Raw genomic sequence first — 26,771 nt, 5'->3', positions numbered from 1 at the left:
GGCTTGGGGCAGAGGACAGGCAGGAAGTTGTCCTGGCCCATGTGGAAGGCGGAGACCACCTTCAGGAGGAATGCAGGGTGTGGGCGGAGCTGGACCTTGTCCTTATGGAAAACCGTGTATGGGGGCACAGATGTTAGGGCCCTTAGCTCTGAGAGACGCCTAGCCAACGTGCTCGCCGCCAGGAAGGCCACCTTCCATGAGAGGTGGGACCACGAGCACGTGGCCAGGGGTTCAAACGGGGGCCCCATGAGGTGGGACAATACCAAATTCAGGTCCCATTGTGAAACAGGGGGCCTAGCATACTGGAAGAAGTGATCCAGTCCCTTGAGGAAGCGGCCCATCAGGGCGTGGGAAAACACCGTGTGGCCCTGCACCGCCGTGTGGAAGGCCGAGATGGCCGCAAGATGCACCCTGATAGACGAGGGCGCCAGGCCCTGAGTTCTAAGGTGTAGAAGGTACTCCAGAATCAGCTGGATCGGGGCAGCCACCAGGGAGACCCCCTTCTCGGTTGCCCACGCAAAGAAACGTGCCCACTTTGCCAAGTAGGCCCACTGGGTGGAGAGCTGTCTGCTCTCCAGAAGGACATGCTGGACCTCTTCTGAGCATGTCCTCTCCTCCCTACCTAACCACTGAACAGTCCTTGCCAAGAGGTGGACGGATGCTAGGTTGGGGTGGAGCCGGTGGCCCTGGTCCTGAAACAGCAGGTACGGGTGAGATGGCAGCGGCCACCGCTGGGCGATCGCCAGGCTCGTGAGGGTCCCGTACCAATGTTACTGGGGCCACACTGGTGTGATCGGGAGGACCCCGGCCTTGTCTGTCCGTATCTTTTGCAGCACCTTGCTGATCAGGGGAAACGGGGGAAAGGCATACAGGAACTGGCCTGACCATGACAGGAGGAAGGTGTCTGAGATGGCGCCCTTCCCTCCCACCCCACCCCCGGAGCAGAAGCGGGGACAACTCTTGTTCTTCCAGGTTGTGAATAGGTCCACCTGGGGAGTCCCCCACTCTCGGAAGAGCTGATGGGCCACTTTTGGGTGGAGAGACCACTCATGCTGGGAGGAAACGACCCTGCTCAGGCAATCTGCCCGTTCGTTGCGAGCACCTGGCAGGTGGAAGGCCCTTAGGGACATATCGTGGGCTATACAAAAGTCCCAGAGCCTGAGGGCTTCTTGGCAGAGGGCTAAAGACTGGGCCCCGCCTTGCCTGTTGATGTAGAACAGGGGTCGGCAACCTTTCAGAAATGGTGTGCCGAATCTTCATTTATTCACTTTAATTTAAGGTTTCGCGTGCCAATAATACATTTTAACGTTTTTAGAAGGTCTCTTTCCATAAGTCTATAATATATAACTAAACTATTGTTGTATGTAAAGTAAATAAGATTTCAGAATGTTTAAGAAGCTTCATTTAAAATTAAATTAAAATGCAGAGCCCCCTGGACCAGTGGCCAGGACCCGGGCAGTGTGAGTGCCTCTGAAAATCAGCTTGCGTGCCGCCTTCGGCACCCGTGCCATAGGTTGCCTACTCCTGATGTAGAACATCAAGGCCGTGTTGTCCGTGAGAACACGGACCACTTTCCCTAACAGGTGCAAGCAGAAGGCCATGCACGCCAGGCGTACCGCCCACAGCTCCTTGACGTTTATGTATGGGGCCAAATCCTGGGCCGACCACAGACCTTGGGTCTGAAAGCTCCCCACGTGGGCCCTCCAACCCAGGTCCGAGGCATCGGACACCAGCTCCAGAGACAGGGTCCTGTCCCTGAACGGGACCCCTTGGAGCATATTCATGGGAGAGGACCACCACTTCAGGGAGGCGAGGACCAAACCCAGGACAGGGAGGACCTTGTCCATCCTGTCCCTGGCCTGAGAGAAGTTCAGGGCCAGCCAAAGTTGGAGGGGTCTCATACGGAGCCTGGCGTGACGAACCACATACGCGCATGCTGACATGTGGACCAGGAGCTGGAGGCACGCCCTGGCTGTGGTCGTCAGGAACCGCGTGACCATGGTGATGAGCCCTTTCCATGGTCTCAAACCTGTCTCTTGGGAAGGAGGCTGTGGCCGATGAGGAGTCCAGGAAGGCCCTGATAAACTCTATGCGCTGCACTGGGACTAAAGTGGACTTTGCACTGTTCACCAACAGGCCCAGGGCAGTGCACGTAGAGAGGAGGAGCGACACATGGTCCCTCACCTGTGACCGGGAGCTGCCCTTCGCCAGCTAATTTTCTACATAAGGAAAGATCTGGACCCCCTTGTGCCTGCGGTAGGCTGCAACTACCAACATACATTTGGTAAACTGGCCTGTCCACTGCCCCCAGGGTAACAGAAGGACCATAAATTGGTAGTGTTCCCGACCCACCATAAACCGGAGGAACCGTCTGTGTCCCTTGAATATGTGGATATGGAAGTACGCGTCCTGAAGGTTGAGGGCAGCGTACCAGTCCCCAGGATCCAGAGAAGGAATAACAGAGGCTAGGGAGACCCTGCTGAACTTGAGCTTTACCATGAAGCGATTGAGACCCCGCAGGTCCAGAATGGGTCTGAGACCGCCCTTGGCCTTTGGAATGAGGAAATAGCAGGAGTAGAACCCTTTGCCCTTGAATTCCTTGGGCACCACTTCCACTGCTCCCAGTTCCCGGAGCCGCCCCACCTCCTGCTCGAGCAGGGCTTCGTGCGAGGTGTCCCCCAGGCAGAAGAGGGACGGAGGATGGATGGGCGGATGGGAACTGAACTGGAAGGTGTTGAGGATCCATTGGTCCGAGGTCAGCTGGGACCACTCCGGGAGGAAAGCACACAACCGGTTGGCAAAGGGGGGCTTTATTAAGGATGGATCCCTGAGCGGAACTGGTAGGGCGCCCTTGAGTGTCCCGTCAAAACCACTTCTTCCCCACCTGCTTGCCCCTCGACAGCCCCGGCTGCTTATGGGACCGCCTCCTATGGTCTCACGGCCTCTTCTTGGCTGGCTCAGCCTTTTGTTGGACAGGCTGCACGGGGGCCTGCTGCGCCCTGAACCTGGGCTTGGCCAACAGTGGGACATAAAGACCCAGGGTTCATAGGGTCGTCGGTGAATCCTTCAGGCCGTGCAGCTTAGCATCCGTCTGCTCTGCAAACAGGGCCTTGCCATCGAATCAGAGGCCCTGAATGGCTTCCTGTGCCTCGCTGGACAGGCCAGATAGCAGGAGCCACGATGCTCATTGCATGGAGACGGCGGATGCCATGGACCTCACTACCACGTCAGCTACATCGCACGCCACCTACAGGGATGCCTTGGTGGCTGCCGTGCCCTCCTCAACCAGCCCCTGGAACTCCTTCCTTTCGCGCTCCTGGAGGGTGGTCTCGAACTTTGGCAGAGAACCCCATAAGCTGAAGTCGTACCTGCCCAGCATGGCTTGGTGATTCGCCACCTGCAGCTGAAAACTCATGGTTGAATAAAGCTTTTGCCAAACGAGTCCAACCTCCTCGAGTCCTTGCTCTTTGGGGTGGGGGCCGGCTGCCCCTGTCTCTCCCTGTGGTAAACCGACTTGACCACCAGGGAGTTGGGTGCCGCGTGGGCATACAGGTACTCATGCTCTTTCGCTGGTATGAAATACTTGCACTCCACTTTCTTTGATATGGGAGCCAAGGAGGCCGGTGTTAACCATACAGCCCTTGTGATCTTAGTCACCCCGTCATGGAGGGGCAAGGCCACTCTGTCTGGGGTAGATGAGGAAACCACATTAAACAACGAGTCCGAAGGCTCCTCCACTTCCTCGGCTTGGAGTTGAAGGATGGAGGCTACCCTTTTGAGCAGGTCCTGATGGGCCCAGAAATCCTCCTGCGGAACCACAGGGGGCAGGGCCGCTACCGCCACTTCCTGGGAGGCGAGGGGGCTGGCACCGGGCTCTGAGCCTCCGTAAGCACCGAGGGGTCCACGACTGGGTCAGGCTCTGGGCCCGGCATCGAGGACAACACCTCCGTTGATGTCTTTCGCGGGGGCCTGGAAAGGAAGGCTGACAGTGCCTCCACGGCCCCACCTGGGGTTGCGCCAGGGCCCATGGTGCCCACTGGTACCACTGTCCTGGCCACAGGCCCCCTTGCCACTGCACCTGCTGCGGCACCAGAGGTCCTGGCTGTTCTGCCAAGCTGGCCTGGCTGATGGACAGATGTCTCCTAGTCGAAGATGGGCTAAGAAACGGCTCACCACTGCAACGAGACTGGGAGGAGCGGCATCGAACATGGGACCGCGACATGGCGCTAGAGGACTGGTACCGGTAACTGCTGCTCCTGGACCGACTCCAATGGGCAGACCTGCGACAGCACGATGACGGCGATCGAGGCCCCGGACTACGGAGTTGGTGTCCCGGGGAAGATTCTGAGCGGGATTCTGGACGGGGGCGGTGCCGACGTCCATGCCGTGACCGGCTGTGGCGACCCCTTCGGGCCGGGACCTTGGGAGACATCCCCTTCGGCCCCGCCAGTGTGAGCTCCCTGACGTGGAGTGGTGCCTTGAGACGGAGCGGTGCCTGGAGCTTCAGGCTGATGGCACCCAGCCCGAAAGCCTGGCGGACGTCGAGGGCAACCCACATGGGCCGCTTTCTGGACTGCCACTAGATGCAGCACGGCATTGGGAACGTTCCCTTGACCGCAACCAATACCGCTCAGGGGGTGACTGCAGGGCACCGAGTGGAGGCTTGCCTCTGGAGCGTGGGACCGACATCGGTGGCGCTCCAGGTATCAGCAGGGTCAAGACATCACGGGTCGCTTGCAATGCCCCCAGAGTAGAAGGCATCCGGACATCCGGACAGGCCTGTGCCGATGCGGCCCGGCTACTCTGCTCGATGCGAGTTGGAGGCCTGGGGACCGAAGGCTGCTGAATGCGGGTCTAGCCTCTGCCCCGATGCACCACTGCAACGACGGCATCTTGCTCCTCTAAAAAGAGCTCTCCAAACCTGGAGACTCTCATAAATAACCTAACTTCTATACAAACGGACTTCACTAAAATAAGACAGGAGATCTACATTACTCACTTCACCTCTCTACAAAGGAAAAAGGAAAGTAAGCTGTCTAAACTCCTACCTGCCACATGGGGCCACAACCGTGGTACCCCAACACACCCAGCAATATCGTCAATCTATCCAACCACACACTCAGCCCAGAAGAAAAGTCTGTCCTATCTCGGGGACTCTCTTTCTGCCCTGCCACCCCCACCAACATGATACAGTTCTGCGGCGATCTGGAAGTCTACTTTCGCCATCTCCGACTCAAAGAATACTTTCAGGACAACGCTGAACAGCGCACTGATACACAGTTACCCTCCCACCAACAGCTCAAGAAGAAGAACTCCACATGGACTCCTCCTGAGGGTCGAAATGACAGTCTGGACCTATACATTGAATGCTTCCGCCAACGTGCACAGGCAGAAATTGTGGAAAAACAACATCGCTTGCCTCATAACCTAAGTCGTGCAGAACGCAATGCCATCCACAGCCTCAGAAACCATCCTGACATTATAATCAAAGAGGCTGATAAAGGAGGTGCTGTTGTCATCATGAACAGGTCTGACTACCAAAAGGAGGCCGCCAGTCAACTCTCCAATACCAAATTCTACAGGCCACTTCCCTCAGATCTCACTGAGGAATATACTAAGAAACTGCACCATCTACTCAGGACACTCCCTACACTAACACCGGAACAAATCAACATACCCTTAGAGCCCCGACCAGGGTTATTCTATCTACTACCCGAGATCCACAAACCCGGAAATCCTGGACGCCCCATCATCTCGGGCATTGGCACTCTCACTGAAGGACTGTCTGGATATGTGAAAGCAGCAAAGAGTCTTGTGGCACCTTATAGACTAACAGACGTTTGGGAGCATGAGCTTCGTGGGTGATCCAGACTAACACGGCTACCCCTCTGATTCTGGATATGTGGACTCTCTACTCAGACCCTATGCCACCAGCACTCCCAGCTATCTCCGTGACACCACTGATTTCCTGAGGAAACTACAATGCATTGGTGACCTTCCAGAAAACACCATCCTAGCCACCATGGATGTAGAGGCTCTCTACACAAACATCCCACACACAGATGGAATACAAGCTGTCAGGAACAGTATCCCTGATGATGCCACTGCACAACTGGTTGCTGAGCTCTGTACCTTTATCCTCACACACAACTATTTCAAATTTGATGACAATATATATCTCCAGATCAGTGGCACCGCTATGGGCACGCACATGGCCCCACAATATGCCAACATTTTTATGGCTGACCTGGAACAACACTTCTTCAGCTCTCGTCCACTCACGCCCCTTCTCTACCTACGCTACATTGATGACATCTTCATCATCTGGACCCATGGGAAGGAGACTCTGGGAAAATTCCACCACGATTTCAACAGCTTCCACCCCACCATCAACCTCAGCCTGAACCAATCTACACAGGAGGTCCACTTCCTAGACACCACGGTGCAAATAAGTGATGGTCACATTAACACCACCCTATACCGAAAACCTACCGACCGCTATGCCAACCTTCATGCCTCCAGCTTCCATCCCGGGCACAACACACGATCCATTGTCTACAGCCAAGCACTGAGGTACAACCACATCTGCTCTAACCCCTTAGACAGAGACCAACACCTACAAAATCTCCACCAAGCATCCTCAAAACTACAATACCCGCACGAGGAAATAAGGAAACAGATCAACAGAGCCAGACATGTACCCAGAAGCCTCCTACTGCAAGACAAACCCAAGAAAGAAACCAACAGGACTCCACTGGCCATCACATACAGTCCCCACTAAAACCCCTCCAACGCATCATCAGGGATCTACAACCCATCCTGGACAATGATCCCACACTTTCACAGGCCTTGGGTGGCAGGCCAGTCCTCGCCCACAGACAACCTGCCAACCTGAAGCATATTCTCACCAGCAACTGCACACCGCACCATAGTAACTCTAGCTCAGGAACCAACCCATGCAACAAACCTCGATGCCAACTCTGCCCACATATCTACACCTGCGACACCATCACAGGACCTAACCAGATCAGCCACACCATCACCGGTTCATTCACCTGCACGTCCACCAATGTAATATACGCCATCATATGCCAGCAATGTCCCTCTGCCATGTACATTGGCCAAACTGGACAGTCTCTATGGAAAAGTATAAATGGACACAAATCAGATATTAGGAATGGCAATATACAAAAACCTGTAGGAGAACACTTCCTGGACACACAATAGCAGATCTTAAGGTGGCCATCCTGCAGCAAAAAAACTTCAGGACCAGACTTCAAAGAGAAACTGCTGAGCTTCAGTTCATCTGCAAATTTGACACCATCAGCTCAGGATTAAACAAAGACTGTGAATGGCTAGCCAACTACAGAACCAGTTTCTCCTCCCTTGGTTTTCACACCTCAGCTGCTAGAAGAGGGCCTCATCCTCCCTGATTGAACTAACCTCATTATCTCTAGCCTACTTCTTACTGGCATATATATACCTGCCCCTGGAAATTTCCACTACATGCATCCGACGAAGTGGGTATTCACCCACGAAAGCTCATGCTCCAATAAGTCTATTAGTCTATAAGGTGCCACAGGACTCTTTGCTGCTTTTACAGATCCAGACTAACACGGCTACCCCTCTGATACTTCTTGCTCCTTTTACGCCCTGCGGACGGGGACCGGTGCCAACTGGACGAGGGCGCCAGGGGGTTGCCATGCGCCGTCGTCATGGTGCCCAGAGCCGACTCGGAGTGGCGCACCAGAGTCGGGGTCAGTGCCGACTCCATGAGGATGGCCCCAAGACGAATATCCCTTTCACGCTTCGTCCAGGGCTTGAATGATCTGCAAATTTTGCAGCAGTCACTGATGTGGGCTTCACCCAAATAGGTCACTCTGTGGCACAGACCGCCTGCATGTGCCGCACGACTTAAAACCCGGGGCTCGGGGCATGCCCCGGCCCACGCTCTCCAACTTACTGAACTAACTTAAAACTAACTGAACTAACTACAGGTACTAGTAGAAAACAATAGGGATGAGCTGCAGCAATGCTGGAGCTGCAAAGTTCCAATGCACCTGCACTGGCGACAAGAAGGAACTGAGGGTAGGGGAGCGCATGGCACCCCTTATAGGGCACCAGGATGGTGCCACCCCAGGGGTGTGGGGGGGGGGGGGCGCTCCCCCTAAGGGTACTGCTAGGGGAAAAACTTTCCGGCACCAGCACACGTGGCGAGCACACACACCTACTGTGGAATACACATGAGCAAACACTCAAAGAAGAAGAAACTCTGCTACGAGAATCCAGCTAACTATTTATACCAATCAACGTAAGTCAAAAACTGAAAAAACAACTGAGAGGAAAAGGGATGGAGTAATGAGAGAACCACTGAGAATCTTGAGAGGTGCAGGGCAGCTGGTCACAGAACATGCAGAGTTCCCACGCAAGGTGCCCAAGAGGAGAGGGGTGGGTCAGGCACAGGGCCGGCTCTAGGTTTTTTGCTGCCCCAAGCAAAAAAAATTTTGGCTGCCCCTCACTCCCCCCACCCCCTGCCACTCCAGCCCTGGGCTCTCTCTTCCCCCCCCACCTGCACCCCCTGCCGCCCCAGCCCTGCCCCCCCCCGAAATGTGACCTCCTCATTCATCACAGCAATCCCCATTTACACTTGCAGCGGGGATCAAACCGTTTCTCCTATTTTTATTTCACTTTAGTATAAATCTCACACCCCCCGTCCCCCGCAACCCCATCTTTAGTACTCCAAGTGCACATTGAAGGCATAGGGACTAACCCTCAAACCTTGTACCCGGAAAGGGATGGGGATCTAGTAAAGAGGGTTCGGGCAGAGGAGCGGGTGTGGGGGTCTGTACACTGGCGGAGAAGCAGGGTGTGATGTGCTCGTGGAGGAGGAGAGGGGGTATCAGGAGGGTTGCAGGAGAAGAGGTGCCGGGGACGGGGGTGGTGCGGGAGGAGAGGGCTGGGGGAGGGTACAAGGGGAGAGGAGCGGGAGAAGGGAGAGTACAAGGGGAAGGGGTTCGGTGAAGGAGCGATGGGGGGTACACGTGGAGGGGCTGCGAGCGGGACGGGGGGTGCAAGGGCTGAGAGGGGCAGGCGCTGACAGCTGCTTCCCCAGCCCCGTGCAGGCAGAGCCGAGAGGACGGACACTGACCCCCAGGTGCCTGAGCCACAGGGGTCCCCCGGCGGGGCAGTATCCACCACTGCCCCGCTCGGAGCCGGGCTCTGCCTCTCCCCGCCCAGGTCAGGCACCACGGGGCTGAGGCGGGGGAGGTGCGCACCGGGCTGGATCCGGGGGAAGGAGGAGGCAGCTCGGGCTGCCCAGCCACTCGCCCTGTCAGCACGCGAGCTGGGATCCCGCCCCCTGCCCAGCCCGGCGGCGCCCTGCACAGCCCACTCGGGCGGGGAAACGTGGCGCTGCCCTGGGGAGACTCAGAGCAGCGGCAGCAGGACCCCTCCCCCTCCCTGCATCCCGGGCCCCGCTTCCCTCCCTCCCCGGCTCCTCACACCCAGGCTGGGCTGCAGCTCAGGCTGCCCTGCCGCCCTGGCAGAGCCCAAGCATCGTCCCCCGGAGCTGATTCCCTCTCGCCCGGCAGCCCGGGCTCAGCTCCAGGGGATGATGCTCTGGCTCTGCAGTGGCAGCAACTCAGGCTGCCGTGAGCGCCATCTAGCGACTGAAGTCAGAACTGCAGTGTCAGTTCCAGCGCAGCCTGAAAGCCTCAGCTGACAGGGAACATCTTGGTTCAGAGCCGGCTCCTGGCTTTTTGTGCCCCAAGCAAAAAAAAGCGGGGAGGGGGCTGGCGTGCCGTCCCTTGGAAAGTGCCGCCCCAAGCACATGGTTGGAGTGCTGGTGCCTAGAGCCGGCCCTGGTCAGGCAGCCCCACCCACCCCTCTTCTTCTCCGTGCTGCACTCCACAGGGATGAGCGAGGTGGGGGCACCGATGGGGTCCCAGAGGGACCAGACCCCGAATTCCCCCATGTGCGTGTTGGGGGCAGACGCAGCTAGCGAGGGGAACACTGTTGGTGGCCAAAGTGCAGGACTCAGGACAGTCTCCGGCGAGCTGGCAGCCCCAGGACTGTGAGGGAGGGGTGAATGGGGGGAGGAGGGCAGGAGGGGGCAGTGGGGACAGAACAGCAGCTCCCCAGCGCAGGCTTAGGGGCCGGGGAGCAGAGCCCCTCTCTCAGCACTGGGCAGGCCGGTGTCCGTGTGAGCAGGTCAGGCTGGACAGGCTCAGCAGCAGGGGACCAATGGGTGAGACTAGTCAGGAGAGGGTTAAACTAGCTACAGAGGGGGTGTGCTAGGGGGGCAGACACTGGGCAACCCTCCTCCCTGTCGCTTAGCCATAGGGCAGAGCCACCAGGAACCCAGGTGTCCAGGGCAGGACGGGAATTAGTTCTCATTGCTGCTGTCACAGTGCTGGGAGCCAGGATGGATTTGAATGGGGGTGGGAGAAGAGTACCACGAGGGGCTGGGGACACAGCACAATCTGGGGGCTGGCCAGGTGGCTAGGGACTGAGCAGGAAGAACGGCTCTGTACACATCTATCAATAGTGTGCAGGGGAACCTGCCTGACCCGGAGCACTCCAACCGGAGAACACATGCTGGGGTTTCTGCTGCCAGGAGTAAGGAAGCCCAGGAGTCTCTGCACAGGGCTGATTATCTAACTAACTCTCCAGCCCAAGACAATGTCAAACCCTCCTCCTGTGGAGTGAAGAGGAATCTGACCTTAGATAAACTCACCTCGGAAATAAGACAAAACGAACAATGAAGGAGGCTCACTGGTGAGCAGCTTCTCCCCAGGGCTGGGGTGAATGCAGCACTGCCTGCTCCTGTGACTTTACTGTGTGTCTCATGATAGCGGGTGTTTTTATTAAATCCCCAATTCCTGGACTTATGGGATTAGAGGAGAGTCTCAGCTCTCTTTTCTTACAGCAGTAACTTCTAGTTCTCCTAGGAGCAGGGAAAACCCTGGAAATGTGTCCCCTAAAGGCTCAAAGCAGAGGGCAAATAAAAATAACCTCCAATATTATTCCCAAAATAATCACGACATTTAAGCCAAATTCAGGATTTTTGGGGCCTGACTCGTGATGTCTGATCACTTGGGGCTGTCGATATTGGGATTCCCCATCACTCGGTGTCTGGGAATTGAGACAAGACGTCTCAGAGCCCTGCTCTAGCTCTAGGGTCTGACAGTGTCATTGTCGTAGCTGGGAGGCACAAACCCCTCCGTGCAGGAATTACTGGGTGCAATTCTCTGGCCTGGGTCACCAGGAGGTCAGACGAGCCGGATCTGATGGGAACTTCTGGCTTTTGCACCTCTGCCTGGGAAACAACCACACACAAGGGGCGGAGGGCAGCAGAGGCAGCTGCAAGTGGGACTGGGAGCAGAAATCTGGGGTGTCTGGGGTGGGGACCATATGAGAGTCCCTATTTGGACAGTGTCAAAAAAATGTCTTTCGCATGGAACCTCCATCCTTCAGCCCCTTCCCCCGCCCCATGTCCCTTTGTCCCCAACATTCACACTGACTCCAGCGAGAAAATGCCCCTGAGGACTGTCCCCTCCCCCGCACCCCAACACACATCCCGGTGTCCCTTCACCCTGTTTACATCAACCGCATCCCGTCCCTGCCCCCCTCCGCCCATGCCACGTCCCAGTGTCCCTAGGTCAGGCCGTGTCCCGCACTCACCCTCGCCCTGGTTGTAGACCTGACTCAGGGTGGTCAGACTCGTGTTGAACCAGGCCTGCCAGCGCTGTCCCCACAAGGTCCTCTCGTCCCAGAACTCTGGACCCTCGGGCTGCGCCATCCACACTGGGCCAGGCTTCGCCCTCTGCGTCCCACTGGTGTAGACGTAGTTCACCTGATCATCGACGTACACAACACGGCTGAACCAGGGCAGCCCCGGGCTGGGCTCCGACACCACCGTGTCCAATACGCGCCTGGAGTGCAGGCCTGAGTGGGGGGAGATGGGGGAGGAGGGAGTCAGACCCAACCAGACCCTGCCAGGGAGCCCCTGGCAATACACAAGAGGTGGTGCTGGCCCTCAGGAGCGCTCCTGTGGGAGGGAGACCTGGGAAAGGGCTCACAGAACGGCCTGACTGGGGAGAAAGAGGCTTGGGTAGGAGGAGAAGTGGGGGCAGGGCCGGAGGGGGAGTGAGGAGGGGAAGGGGTGAGAGGTATAGGGGGGCGGGAGCATGTGTGTGGAATAGGGGAGCAGACGGGGAGAGTGTTTGGAGGTATGGTGGGGCTGAAGGGGAGTGTGCAGAAGGAAAAGGGGCCCGGAAGGAAGGTCAGGACTGGAGGGGGTGTGAGGAGCAGGAGGGGGATTTTATGGGAGAGGGTAGGAGAGGAACAAGGGCTGGGGGTAGGAGATGCAGGAGCTGAAGCTGGAGGAGAGCAAGGAGCCATGTCCAAGCTGCAGGTGGGAGTCAGGGCCCCAGCTGTGCACACAATTTACTATAATTTATTAAGAACATAAGAACGGCCAGACTGGGTCAGACCAAAGGTCCATCTAGCCCAGTATCCTGCCTACCGACAGCGGCCAGTGCCAGGTGCCCCAGAGGGAAGGAACAGAAAAGGGAATCATCAATTTATCCATCCCGTAGCCCATTCCCAGCTTCTGGCAAATAGAGGCTAGGGACACCATACCTGCCCATCCTGGCTAATAGCCATTGATGGACCTATCCACTGTCCATTTCACTCCCCTTCAGTCACAATCTCATGGCCTGATCCAGTGAGCAGGGCTGCTGATGCTGCTTCTCCCTGGCTAACTAACTAAAGAGTCGGTTGAGCAGAGGGCCTGGACCCGGGGTCTCCACCTCCCGGGTGAGGCTCCAACCACCCGGCTACAGAGCCATTCTCACGCCCCTGCTCTCTGGCCCAGTTCTAGTTCTCCCCAGTGGAACAGCTCCCACAGGAGCGATGGAGGGGGCCCCACAGCAGAGTGCTCCACAGCTAAGGGACTAGGACACCCTGGGAGGTGGCAGAGCCCTGCTCAAATCCTGTCACCCCCGCAGGCAGAGGGGGCCTGGAACCAGGAGTCTCCCTCACCCCAGTGATGCCCAAACCACTCGGCTCCTCCCACACTGTTGTGTGAGCTCGTGTGCGGGTCCGATCCAGCAAGCGGCCTGAGCACACCCACCGCATCGGGCCCTCAGACGACTGCACAAGACACCTGTCATCCCTCGGTACATGCATTGTTCTGGGGCAGTATGGCTAAAAATCAGTGATTTAAAAAAAAATGTAAATTGAATGTTATTTATTTAAATCAGATTTTTTTCATAAAATGCTTTTTGAGGAAAAAAATCTATCTAAAGATAGTTTTAATTGAGGTACATTATAACTCAGAGATATCATTGAATAGGGTTTATAAATTCTAATTCTATAGTATGAGGCAATGTAGTCATGTAATGTTTAAGAAAAGGTTTGTAAATGAGATCCAATAATTCATGGATTAGGGACCCAACTTTATGGGGTTCCAGGGGCTTCTGTATAGATTATTTAGCTTAATCTTTTTATCTACCCAATGGGACTCAGTGCTCAGTTTGGAAGATACCATCAGAGATGCTTAGTTTTGCAGTTCTCAAACTGTGGATTTGTGGGTCCAGAGATAACAGGCTTGTTAACAGCAAAAACATTTTAAAATAAATAATATATAGAGGTGAGAAATAACAGACCTCAATTCTATTTTCCCTCTGCAAATTTGTGTACACAGAGTCAATCCCTTACATCTCTCTAAAGGTTCAAAGTTTCAAAAAGTTCAATGAATAGAAGATTGTTAGGGGTGGAATAGATCTGGACAAGGAGAAGAAGTCTGGAGATAAATGTGAGAAGGAGGGACAGGCAGTAGAAACAAAAGTGAAACTGTTTGGGCAGCATATTCCAGAAGTCTTGAGGTCTTTCTGAGTGTAGACTTCATTGACTTGAGATCTACCATACCATTCTCTCACTAGAAGGGAAAACCTATAATGGCAGCAGGCCATACGAGAGACCCAGTTTGGGAATATTTTAATGACGTTCCTCTTCCTGTGGATAAGACAGGCATACATACAAAATGCAAACAGTGCAACAAAGAAATGCAAGGCCTGGTTGCCTCAATGAAACATCATGAGAAGTGTTCCTTCTCAGAAGGAAGCTGCACTGAAGATGATGAAAGGAACATGTCTGAACATGCAGGATCTTCAGGTTGGTAAACTTTTTTATTTCATATTTCTTTCTTAGGCCTGGTCTACACTAGGACTTTAATTCGAATTTAGCAGCGTTAATTCGAACTAACCGCTCAACCGTCCACACCAGGAAGCCATTTAATTCGAACTAGAGGGCTCTTTAGTTCGAATTTGGTACTCCACCACGACAGGTGGAGTAACGCTAAATTCGACATGGCTAGCTCGAATTAGGCTAGGTGTGGATGCAAATCGAACTTAGTAGCTCCGGGAGCTATCCCACAGTGCACCACTCTGTTGACGCTCTGGACAGCAGTCCGAGCTTGGATTCTCTGACCAGCCACACAGGAAATGACCCGGGAAAATTTGAATTCATTTTCCTGTCTGGGCACTTTGAATCTGACGTCCTGGCTGGACATCGGGGCGAGCTCCGCAGCACCTGCAACGATGCAGAGCTCTCCAGCAGAGGAGTTCATGTTATCTGTGAATAGAAAGAGGGACCCAGCATAGACTGACTGGGAACTCTTCGATCTGATCGGTGTGTGGGGCGAGGAGTCTGTGCTTTCAGAGCTGCGCTCCAAAACAGGGAATGCGAAGACCTACGAGAAGGTCTCCAAAGCCATGAGAGACAGAGGATACAGCCAGGATGCAACGCAGCACCGCGTGAAAATCAAGGACCCCAGACAAGGCTACCAAAAAATCAAAGCGGCAAACGGACGCTACGGAGCCTGCCACCACTGCCCCACCAGTGACCGTGGACTCTGACGATGGGACAGTGTCGATGGCCAGTTCCTCAGTGATGTTCGCGGACGGGGAAGAGGAGGAAGGGTTTGTGGAGGACGAGGCAGGCGAGAGCGCTTACAACGCTTGTTTCCCCGACAGCCAGGATCTATTCATCACCGTCACGGAGATCCCCCAACAACCCTCCCCGGCCATTAACCCGGACCCTGAATCAGGGGAAGGAGCAGTCGGTAAGTGCTGTAACCATGTTAACTTTTATTCTTAATATAACAGGAATCTTAACTGTGTGAAAAGGAGGTCTCTCTAGATATGGGGATAGAACACAAATCATCCTTGGAGATCTCCACGAAGTTCTCCTTGCGTTAATCGAAAAGCATCAGCAGGAGGTTCCTGGGGAGAGCTGCCTTATTGGGTGCTCCGTGGTAGCACAGTTTTCCGTGCAAGGCTTTCATGAGGAACTCAGGGAGCACTGCCCCCCCGAGCACGGCTGCATCGGGCCCTGGTTCGTGCTAGCTTTCACGCAGCATGCGCTCTCTATCTCCTTCAGTGACCCTTCTCAGGGTGATCTCGCTCGGAGACTCCTGCATCTAATTAGGGTAATTACTGTAATTTTACGCCTGGTCCAAAGTATTTTTAAAAAATCTATGGACAGATGGCATAGCACAGACTCAGCACGCAGCTGCGTGACGAGCGTAACGGAAAGCCAAAGAATATAATGGACGCTCATGGAGGGAGGGGGGAATGAGGACGCAAGGTATCCCACAGTTCCTGCTGTCTCCGAAAAGTATTTGCATTCTTGGATGAGCTCCAAATGCTTCTAGGGTCAAACACAGTGTCTGCGGTGGGTCAGGGCATAGTTTGGCAATTTGCGCACACACCCCACCCACCACCAGAAGTGAAAACAATCCTCTGTTGATTCTTTTACATGTCACCCTATCTTTACTGAATGCTGCAGATAAACGCGATGGTGCAGCACTCAACACCAACATCCTTGCTCCCCCCACGCTATGGATGGCTGATGGTACAAAAAGATGGAAATCCGTCCTCATCATCAGCCTATTGGCACATGGGGCAGTGCAAAAGGGCTGGTAACCATGCCGACTAGTATCAGTACGGTCGATCAAGGGCGCCTGTCCCTAATTTTTGATGGCTGATGGTACAATATGGCTGGTAACCGTCCTCATCATTGCAACAGGGGGCTGAGCTCCATCAGCCCCCACCCTTCATTGTAAATAAAAGATTCAATTGCCCCTGGACTAGCAGAGGGATGATGGGCTCCTTCATCCACACTCCTTAATGTCCTGCCTGGACTATCATTGCAGCTGGAGGCTTCCTTCCAGTCATTTCTCACAAACAAGTCACTGTGTCTTATTCCTGCATTCTTTATTACTTCATCACACAAGTGGGGGGACAATGGTATGGTAGCCCAGGAAGGCTGGGGTAAGAACGGAATGAACAGGTGGTGTTGTTGCAGGAGCACCCCCTGTGAATAGCATACAGCTCATAATTTATGCAGGATCGGACACAGAGCAGCTGTGCTCTCTGGTTCTATGATACAGTGGTTCTCTAGTACACTTGCCCATAATCTAGGCAGGACTGATTCTATTTTTAGATACCAAAAAGGAGGGATTGACTCAGGGAGTCATTCCCAATTTTTGCTTTTGCGCCCCGGCTGCTCGGTCAGGGCACTTATGACAGCAGCAAATGGTGCAGTGCAAAAGGACAGGTAACCATGCCCATCTTATTACCATCTTATTATCAATTTATGGTATGGTTGATGGTACAATATGGCTGGTAACCATCTCTGCTGTCATGCAAAAGCAAAAGCATGCTGCTGTGTAGCGCTGCTGGCCCGCCTCTGTCAGCGGCATCTAGTACACATACGGTGACATACACAAAAGGCAAAACAGTGTCCATGGTTGCCACGCTATGGCGTATGCCAGGGCAATTCTGGGAAAACGGGCTTGAAATGATTGTCTGCCGTTGCTTTCCCGGAGGAAGGAATGACTGGCGACATTTACCCAGAATCCACCGCGAAAATGATTTGTGCCCCAGAAGGCACAGGGGTCTCAACCCAGAATTCACAGAGACAGCCTAGACTCAGTTAATTGTTCGCAAAAACGTATCTTTGCAAGGAATTCACTCCCTGTTTCCCATCTCACAGCTTCCACTGTCTCCAGACCTGCCACAGCATCCCCCTCGCAGAGGCTGGCAAAGATTAGGCGGCGAAAGAAAAAGACAAGGGACAAGATGTTCGAGGAACGTATGGGCTGCTACCTAGCAGAGGCGGACCAGCAGAGCCAGTGGAGGGAGACCGTCTCGGTGTGCCAGCGCTCACACAGAGTAGGGGAGGAGGGGTGGCGTGGGGAAGACAAGCAGGCGACTGAACGCTGCTTGGACTAGTGAGGAGCAAGCGGACACGCTCAGGCGCCTTGTGGATGTTCTGCAGGACCGCAGGAGGACAGAGACACCCTGCAGTGTATCTGCAACCGCCCTCCCCTGCCACAAAGTCCCATACCCCCCTCACCGAAAATAATCAGGAGGAGGGGCGGCCGGGGACGTGAATACTGTCACTGCACCACAGCACAGTGCTCAAGTACCCAAAAGCTCTCATACCCTACATTTGCCGAAGTCCTTCACTTCCAGACTCACAGTAGTCCCAATCCCAGTCCCATCCCCTAACTGTCTACTTAATTAATAAAAATGCTTTGCTGTTAATTACTGTTTCCGTTATGTTTTTTCAAAGAAGACTGTGTTTGAATGGGGGGCGTGAGGAAGGGGGTGGTTAATTGCATAGGACAGTCACCTTTCCCAGGGTACAGACCCGGGGGCAGGATCAGCAGCGGGTCACACACACGGTGCAGTCAGTAGGCACCCTGGTCGGTTTTTGGAGGTGGTTTCCAGGATCTGTGTGGGCGGGGGAGATGTGACTTTGCAGCGGGGGAGGGCGGTTACAGATCTTATACAGCGGTCCTTGTCCTGAACCGCTGAGTCACGCAGCTGAGGAATCTGTATCCGTCCTCCTCCACCACAAGGTCACATATCCGCCCGCACACAGAATTCCATAAAGAGGGATGGCAGGCTCCGTTGAAAGAAGCATTCCGGCACTGCGGACCGCTCTAGGAGCAGGAGCCTGTCATTCCTTGAGTTTAGAGGCGGTCTTTACATCACCGCACACCCTACCCAGCACAGCCTGCGTCCCAGTTTCAACCCTTTCACGAAAAGTGATGAATAAAGAAACCTTTGTTAAGTAATAATGGTACATGTATTTTATTTTTACACGTGTGCTGGAAGTGGGGGTAACGGGGTGAACGGGGTATGTAACCGAAGAGGAGAGTCAACAGTAACTGGGTAAAGAAACAGGGGCAGGTTCAGCTTCTCTGTAAAGAAACTGAACAGTCACAGGTCACGCTGCTCGCTGGTATTTGAAGAGTTCCTTGTCGCTGTCCCAGGCGCCTGTATAGGGCTTCATGAGCAAGTGCATTAGCGGGCAGGCTAGGTCCCCGAGGATGACTATAGGCATCTGCACATCCACAACAGTTATTTTGTGGTCCGGGAAGAAACTACCTTCCTGCAGGCGTCTGAGCAGCCCACAGTTCCTGAAAACACACGCATCATGAACCTTGCCCGGCCACCCGACGTTGATGTTTGTAAAACGTCCCTATGGTCCCCAGTGCTTGCAGCACCATTGAAAAGTAGCCCAATTTCTCAGCAGCTGACTGTGGAAGAGGTGGACGATAAAGTGCGAGGAGGAGAAAACGGCGATGATCGCAGCGGGCTCCATGCTTGCAGTGCTGTGGCGTCCGCGCAGTCACTGACCAGAAAAGTGCACGAACAGATTGCCCGCAGGCGCTTTCAAGGAGGGAGGGAGGAGGTTGTGATTGACGGTTCAATGACGACACTTACCCAAAACCACCCTCGACACATTTCTCCCCAGCAGGCATTGGGGGCTACCCAGCATGCCAATGGGCAGCGGGGACTGCGGGAACTGTGGGATAGCTTCCCACAGTGCACCGCTTCCAAAGTCGACGCTGGCCCCGTGAATGTGGACTCAGAAATTCGAATTAGTGTATTTAGTATGGATACACAAATTCAACTTCATAAGGTCGAATCCACAAATTCGAACTAAGTTGATTCAAAATAGTCTTGTAGTGTAGACAAAGCCTTAAGGACTCCCTGTCTTCCTTCTGGACTATTCTTGAATTCTCATGTTTAAGCAAAAAATACAGTATTTACTCTATGGTACTATCATGTTTGCAGTTATGATAAAAAATAAATAGCTGAAATAGGCAGATCTTCCTTTTACAATTTCACCTTTAAAGTAGTACTGAGTGTCAGTGAATGCAATGAGTAGTACTAAATGAGCAGTATGGTAATAATAATTAAATAACTACATTGACTTATTCTGTTTAGGAGAACTCACCATAGAATCATAGAATATCAGGGTTGGAAGGGACCTCAGGCGGTCATCTAGTCCAATCCCCTGCTCAAAGCAGGACCAACCCCAAACTAAAGCCTCCCAGCCAGGGCTTTGTGAATCCAGGTCTTAAAAACCTCTAAAGAAGGAGATTCCACCACCTCCCTAGGTAACCCATTCCAGTGCTTCACCACCCTCCTAGTGAAATAAACTTTCCTAATATCCAACCTAAACCTCCCCCACTGCAACTTGAGACCATTGCTCCTTGTTCTGTCATCTGCTACCACTGAGAACAGCCTAGATCCATCCTCTTTGGAACCCCTCTTCAGGTAGTTGAAGGTTCCTATCAAATCCCCCCCACTCTTCTCTGCTGCAGATTAAACAATCCCAGTTGCCTCCGCCTTTCCTCGTAAGTCATATGCCCCAGCCCCCTAATCATTTTCGTTGCCCTACGCTAGACTATCTCCAATTTGTCCACATCCTTCTTGTAGTGGGGGGACCAAAACTGGACACAATACTCCGGGTCTGGCCTCACCAGTGCCGAATAGAGGGGAATAATCACTTCCCTTGATCTGCTGGCAATGCTCCTACTGATACAGCCCAATATGCCGTTGGCCTTCTTGGCAACAAGGGCAAACTGCTGACTCATATCCAGCTTCTCGTTCACTGTAACCCCTAGGTCCTTTTCTGCAGAACTGCTGCCCAGCCATTTGGTCCCCAGCCTGTAGCAGTGCTCTGCACTTGTCCTTGTTGAACTTCATTATATTTCTTCTGACCCAATCCTCCAATTTGTCTAGCTCACTCTGGACCCTATCCCTACCCTTCAGCATATCTACCTCTCCCGCCAGCTTAATGTCATCTGCGAATTTGCTGAGGATGCAATCCATCCCATCATCCAAGATGCTGAACAAAACTGGTCCCAGGACCAACCCCTGGGGCACTCCGCTTGATACCAGCTGCTAACTAGACATGAAGCCATTGATCACTACCCGCTGAGCCCGACAATCTAGCCAGCTTTCTATCCACCGTATAGTCCATTTATCCAATCCATACTACTTTAACTTGCTGGCAAGAATACTGTGGAAGACCGTATCAAAAGCTTTGCTAAAGTTCTGATATATCACGTGCACCGCTTTCCTCACATGACTGGAATGTTGGTGTGGATGGGTACAGCTTGCTCAGGAAGGATAGACGGGGGGCGGGGAAGGGAGGAGGTGTTGCCTTATATATTAATAATGTGCATGCTTGGACTGAGTTGGAGACTTACATAGGAGACAGAAGTGTTGAGAGTCTCTGGGTTAGGCTAAAAGGGGTAAAAAACAAGGGTGATGTCATGCTAAGAGTCTACTACAGGCCACCTAACCAGTTGGAAGAGGTGGATGAGGCTTTTTTTAAACAACTAACAAAATCATCCAAAGCCCAAGATCTGGTGGTGATGGGGGACTTCAACTATCCAGATATATGTTGGAAAATAACACAGCGGGGCACAGACCATCCAATAAGTTCTTGGACTGCACTGCAGACAACTTTTTATTTCAGAAGGTTGAAAAAGCTACTGGGGGGAAGCTAGTCTAGACTTGATTTTAACAAATAGGGAGGAACTTGTTGAGAATTTGAAAGTAGAAGGCAGCTTGGGTGAAAGTGATCATGAAATCATAGAGTTCACAATTCTAAGGAAGGGTAGAAGGGAGTACAGCAAATTAGAGACAATGGATTTCAGGAAGGCGGATTTTGGTAAGCTCAGAGAGCTGATAGGTAAGGTCCCATGGGAATCAAGACTGAGGGGAAAAACAACTGAGGAGAGTTGGCAGTTTTTCAAAGGGACACTATTAAGGGCCCAAAAGCAAACTATTCCACTAAGTAGGAAAGAGAGAAAATGTGGCAAAAGACCAGCTTGGCTTAACCACGAGATCTTGCATGATCTAAAAAATAAAAAGGAGAAATATAAAAATGGAAAGAGATTACAAAGGATGAATATAGGCAAACAACACAGGAATGCAGGGGCAAGATTAGAAAGGCAAAGGCACAATCTGAGCTCAAACTAGCTACAGGAATAAAGGGAAACAAGAAGACTTTTTAATCAGTACATTAGAAGCAAGAGGAAGATCAAGGACAGGGTAGGCCCACTGCTCAGTGAGGTGGGTGAAATAATAACAGGAAACTTGGAAATGGCAGAGATGCTTAATGACTTCTTTGTTTCGGTCTTCACCGAGAAGTCTGAAGGAATGCCTAACATAGTGAATGCTAATGGGAAGGGGGTAGGTTTAGAAGATAAAATGAAAAAAGAACAAGTTAAAAATCACTTAGAAAAGTTAGATGCCTGCAAGTCACCAGGACCTGATTAAATGAATCCTAGAATACTCAAGGAACTAATAGAGCAGGTATCTGAGCCTCTTATTATCTTTGGAAAATCATGGGAGACAGGAGAGATTCCAGAAGACTGGAAAAGGGCAAATATAGTGCCCATCTATAAAAAGGGAAATAAAAACAACCCAGGAAACTACAGACTAGTCAGTTTAACTTCTGTGCCAGGGAAGATAATGGGGCAAGTAATTAAGGAAATCATCTGCAAACACTTGGAAGGTGGTAAGGTGATAGGGAATAGCCAGCATGGATTTGTAAAGAACAAATCATGTCAAACCAATCTGATAGTTTTCTTTGATAGGATATCGAGTCTTGCGGATGAGGGAGAAGCGGTGGATGTGGTATACCTAGACTTTAGTAAGGCATTTGATACGATCTTGCATGATATTCTTATCAATAAACTAGGCAAATACAACTTAGATGGGGCTACTATAAGGTGGGTGCATAACTGGCTGGATAACAGTACTCAGAGAGTAGTTATTAATGGTTCCCAAGCCTGCTGGAAAGGTATAACAAGTGGGGTTCCGCAGGGGTCTTTTTTGGGACCGGCTCTGCTCAATATCTTAATCAACGACTTAGATATTGGCATAGAAAGTACGCTTATTAAGTTTGCAGATGATACCAAACTGGGAGGGATTGCAACTGTTTTGGAGGACAGGGTCATAATTCAAAATGATCTGGACAAATTGGAGAAATGGTCTGAGGTAAACAGGATGAAGTTTAACAAAGACAAATGCAAAGTGCTCCACTTAGGAAGGAACAATCAGTGTCACACATACAGAATGGGAAGAGACTGTCTAGGAAGGAGTACGGCAGAAAGGGATCTAGGGGTTATAGTGGACCACAAGCTAAATATGAGTCAACAGTGTGATGCTGTTGCAAAAAAAGCAAACATGATTCTGAACAGGTGTGTTGTGAGCAAGACACAAGTAGTCATTCTTCTGCTATAGTCTGCGCTGGTTAGGCCTCAACTGGAGTATTGTGTCCAGTTCTGGGCACCGCATTTCAAGAAAGATGTGGAGAAATTGGAGAGGGTCCAGAGAAGAGCAACAAGAATGATTAAATGTCTTGAGAACATGACCTATGAAGGAAGGCTGAAAGAACTGGGTTTGTTTAGTTTGGAAAAGAGAACACTTAGAGGGGATACAGCAGCAGTTTTCAGGTATCTAAAAGGGTGTCATAAGAAGGAGGGAGAAAACTTGTTCACCTTAGCCTCTAAGGATAGAACAAGAAGCAATGGACTTAAACTGCAGCAAGGGAGGTTTAGGTTGGACATTAGGAAAAAGTTCCTAACTGTCAGGGTGGTTAAACACTGGAATAAATTGCCTAGGGAGGTTGTGGAATCTCCATCTCTGGAGATATTTAAGAGTAGGTTAGATAAATGTCTATCCAGGATGGTCTAGACAGTATTTGGTCCTGCCATGAGGGCAGGGGACTGGACTCGATGACCTCTCGAGGTCCCTTCCAGTCCTAGAATCTATGAATCTATGAATATCCAGAGAGCCAATTATGTCATCATAGAAGGCAATCAGGTTGGTCAGGCATGACTTGCCCTTGGTGAATCCATGTTGACTGTTCCCGATCACCTTCGTCTCCTCCAAGTGCTTCAAAATGGATTCCTTGAGGATCTGCTCCATGATTTTTCTGGTGACTAAGGTGAGGCTGACTGGTCTGTAGTTCCCCGGGCTCTCTTTCTTCCCTTTTAAAAATATGAGCACTATATTTGCCTTTTTCCAATCATCTGGTACCTCCTCTGATTGCCACGAGTTTTCAAAGATAATGGCCAATGGCTTTGAAATCACATCAGCCAACTTCCTCAGCACTCTTGGATGCATTAGATCTGGACCCATGGACTTGTGCATGTCCAGCTTTTCAAAATAGTCCTTAACCTGTTCTTTCACCACTGAGGGCTGCTCACCTCTCCCCATACTGTGCTGCCCAGTGCAACAGTCTGAGAGCTGACCTTGTCTGTGAAGACTGAGGCAAAAAAAGCATTGAGTACTTCAGCTTTTTCCACATCATTTGTCACTAGGTTGCCTTCCCCATTCAGTAAGGGTCCCACACTTTCCCTGGCCGCCTTCTTGTTGCTAACATGCCTGCAGAAACCCTTCTTGTTACTCCTAACATCTCCGGCTAGCTGCAACTCCAAGTGTGATTTGTCCTTCCTGATTACACCCCTGCATGCTCGAGCAATATTTTTATACTCCCCCCTAGTCATCTGTCCAAGTTTCCACCTCTTGTAAGCTTCCTTTTTGTTTTTAAGCTCACTGACGGTTTCACTGTTAAGCCAAGCTGGTCACCTGCCATATTTACTATTCTTTCTGCACATTGGGATGGTTTGTTCTTGCACCCTCAAAAAGGCTTCTTCAAAATACTGCCAGCTCTCCTGGAGCCCATTCCCCCTCATATTAGTCTCCCAGGGGATCCTGCCCATCAGTTCTCTGATAGATTCAAAGTCTGCTTTTCTGAAATCCAGAGTCCATATTTTGCTACTCTCCTTTCTTCCTTTTGTCAGGATCCTGAACTTGACCATCTCATGGTCACTGCTGCCTAGTTTGCCACCCACTTCTACTTCCCCTACCAATTCTTCCCTGTTTGCAAGCAGCAGGTCAAGAGGAGCACGGCCCCTAGCTGGTTCCTCCATCCTCAACCTATAGGATTCTGAAGACACTTCACCTTCAAGATCACCATCATTTTCTATAGTCTCAGAGTTATCTGCCAATGATAGCATTTCAGTCACATCATGTATGTCACATAGCCACAGTATATCACCTGTAGCAAAAAGGAAAAAAAAAAACTCCATCATCCAGAAACAACCATAGATAAGTTTTTGTAATCTGGTTCTGATCACAAAGAGGTAATTGATGAAAAAATTACCCGGTTTGTTTATGCAACAAACTCGCCTTTCCATATGATTGAGAACCCACACTTCATTAACCTGGTTCAGTCATTAAGACCAGGATACAGTCCACCCAACAGAGCAGATGTTGCAGGCAAATTCCTGGATAAAGTGTATGAAAGAGAAATTGAACAGTGTGCAAAAAGTCTAGAGGGTAAAATTGTTAACCTGAGTCTTGATGGGTGGAGCAATGTCCACAATGATCCTGTTGTATGTGCTTGTGTGACAATAGAAGAAGGGAATGTCTTCCTTACAGAAACAACTGATACATCAGGAAAATGCTCACACAGCAGAATACTTACAAGAAATAGCAGTAAAAGCTATAACAAGCTGTGAAAAAAATTCAAATGTCTAGTACGCAGCTTGGTCACAGACAATGCTGCAAATGTATCCAAGATGAGAAGAAATTTGGAAGAGAGTCCCAAGCTAATAACATATGTTTGCAGTGCTAATTTGATGCACCTCCTAGCCAAAGACTTCAGTGTTCCAGAAATAAAGGTTAAAGTTATTGAAATTGCAAAATAGTTCCATAACAACCACTTTACAGCAGCTGCTGTGAAAAATGTGTGAGGAACCAAGCTAACTCTCCCACAAGACGTGTGATGGAACTCAGTAGTGGACTGTTTTGAGCACTATATCAAGAACTGGCCTAATTTGATGACAGTTTGTGAACAAAATCGTGAAAAAATAGATGACAGATACTGTCATAGCCAAAGTTCTCAACATTGGCTTTAAGAGAAATGTTGAACACATGCTGAGTTCCCTGAAGCCGATTTCTGTAGCCTTAAACAAAATGCAGGGAAATAGCTTTTTTATTGCTGACGCTGATGAAATTTGGAAGGAATAGAGTGAGATCTTAAAAAGAGAAATATGCAATGACAGAGTTAAATTACAAGCATTAAAAAAACGAATAGGACAAGCTCATTTTCCTGCAAATATTTTCAATACTCGGTACCAGGGTCAAACCTTAACTGCTGTAAAACTAATCTGAAAAGTTTTCAAAATCGGTGTTTAAAATGTATAGTGTGTACCTTCTAAAAATGAAACCTACATCTCTCTCTGAGTTGTGTAGAATATGTATTAAGGTTATAACAATCAACAAGAATGCACCTTTATGTAGAAAACTATGATTAAATTGAGTCTTCCTGACTAGTGATTTAAATCATGATTTGATTTAAATCAAATCCACCTGATAGGTCCCCCAGGGAACTGTTCCAGAGCTGTGTTAGTTAAACAGAAATTAAAAGGTACAGCACCAAAAGTAAAATCCCTGCAAACTGCATGGAAACTTTTTCAAGACACCATAATAGAAGCTCCACCTAAATGAATACCCCAGATTAATAAAAAATCATAGTAAGAGAACCAAATAGTGCCACCATGGCTAAACAACAGAGTAAAAGAAGCAATGAGAGGCAAAAAGGCATCTTATAAAAAGTGGAAGTTAAATCCTAGTGAAGAAAATAGAAAGGAGCATAAACTCTGGCAAATGAAGTGTAAAAATATAATTAGGAAGGCTAAAAAAGAATTTGAAGAACAGCTTGCCAAAGACTCAAAGACTAATAGCTAAAATATGTTTAAGTACATCAGAAGCAGGAAGCCTGCTAAACAACCAGTGGCTGAGAATGTGAGGGAGATTCCCAAACCTGAGCCATTCTTTTTAGGTGACAAATCTGAGGAACTGTCCCAGATTGAGGTGTCATTAGAGGAGGTTTGGGAACAAATTGATTAACTAAACAGTAATAAGTCACCAGGCCTACATGGCATTCAACCAAGAGTTCTGAAGGAACTCAAATGTGAAATTGCACAACTACTAACCGTAGTCTGTAACCTATCATTTAAATCAGCTTCTGTACAAAATGGCTGGAGGATAGCTAACATAATGCCAATTTTTAAAAAGGGCTCCAGAGGTGATCCCGGCAATTACAGGCCAGTAAGCCTGACTTCAATACCAGGCAAATTGGTTGAAACTATAATAAAGAACAAAATTGTAAAATGCACAGATGAACATAATTTGTTGGGAAAGAGTCAACATGGTTTTTGTAAGGGGAAATCATGTCTCACCAATCTACTGTAATTCTTTGAGGGGGGGTCAACAAGCATGTGTACAAGGCAGTGTTTTCCCCAGGAACTGAAATTTGGGGAGGGTAGGGGGTGGGGGTCGAATGTACAGGGGACGGTGTCAGGGCCGATGAGG

General features: G+C 50.9%; 1 protein-coding gene across 2 annotated transcripts in view; it reads right to left on the bottom strand.

The window, feature by feature from the left end:
- The window catches only part of LOC120408015 (class I histocompatibility antigen, F10 alpha chain-like), a 135,119-nt gene that overhangs the window by 84,526 nt on the left and 23,822 nt on the right, over nucleotides 1–26,771 (bottom strand). For both annotated transcript variants that reach the window (XM_039544479.1, XM_039544477.1), the window contains exon 2: nucleotides 11,683–11,946. In XM_039544479.1, coding sequence (XP_039400413.1) covers nucleotides 11,683–11,946 — 264 coding nt within the window. The remainder of the gene's footprint in view (nucleotides 1–11,682; nucleotides 11,947–26,771) is intronic.

Source organism: Mauremys reevesii, linkage group 6, assembly GCF_016161935.1.
Source record: "Mauremys reevesii isolate NIE-2019 linkage group 6, ASM1616193v1, whole genome shotgun sequence".
NCBI classification, from domain to species: Eukaryota; Metazoa; Chordata; order Testudines; family Geoemydidae; genus Mauremys; species Mauremys reevesii.
The sequence above is the reverse complement of the archived record's forward strand: the minus strand, read 5'-3'. Positions and strand labels throughout refer to the sequence as shown.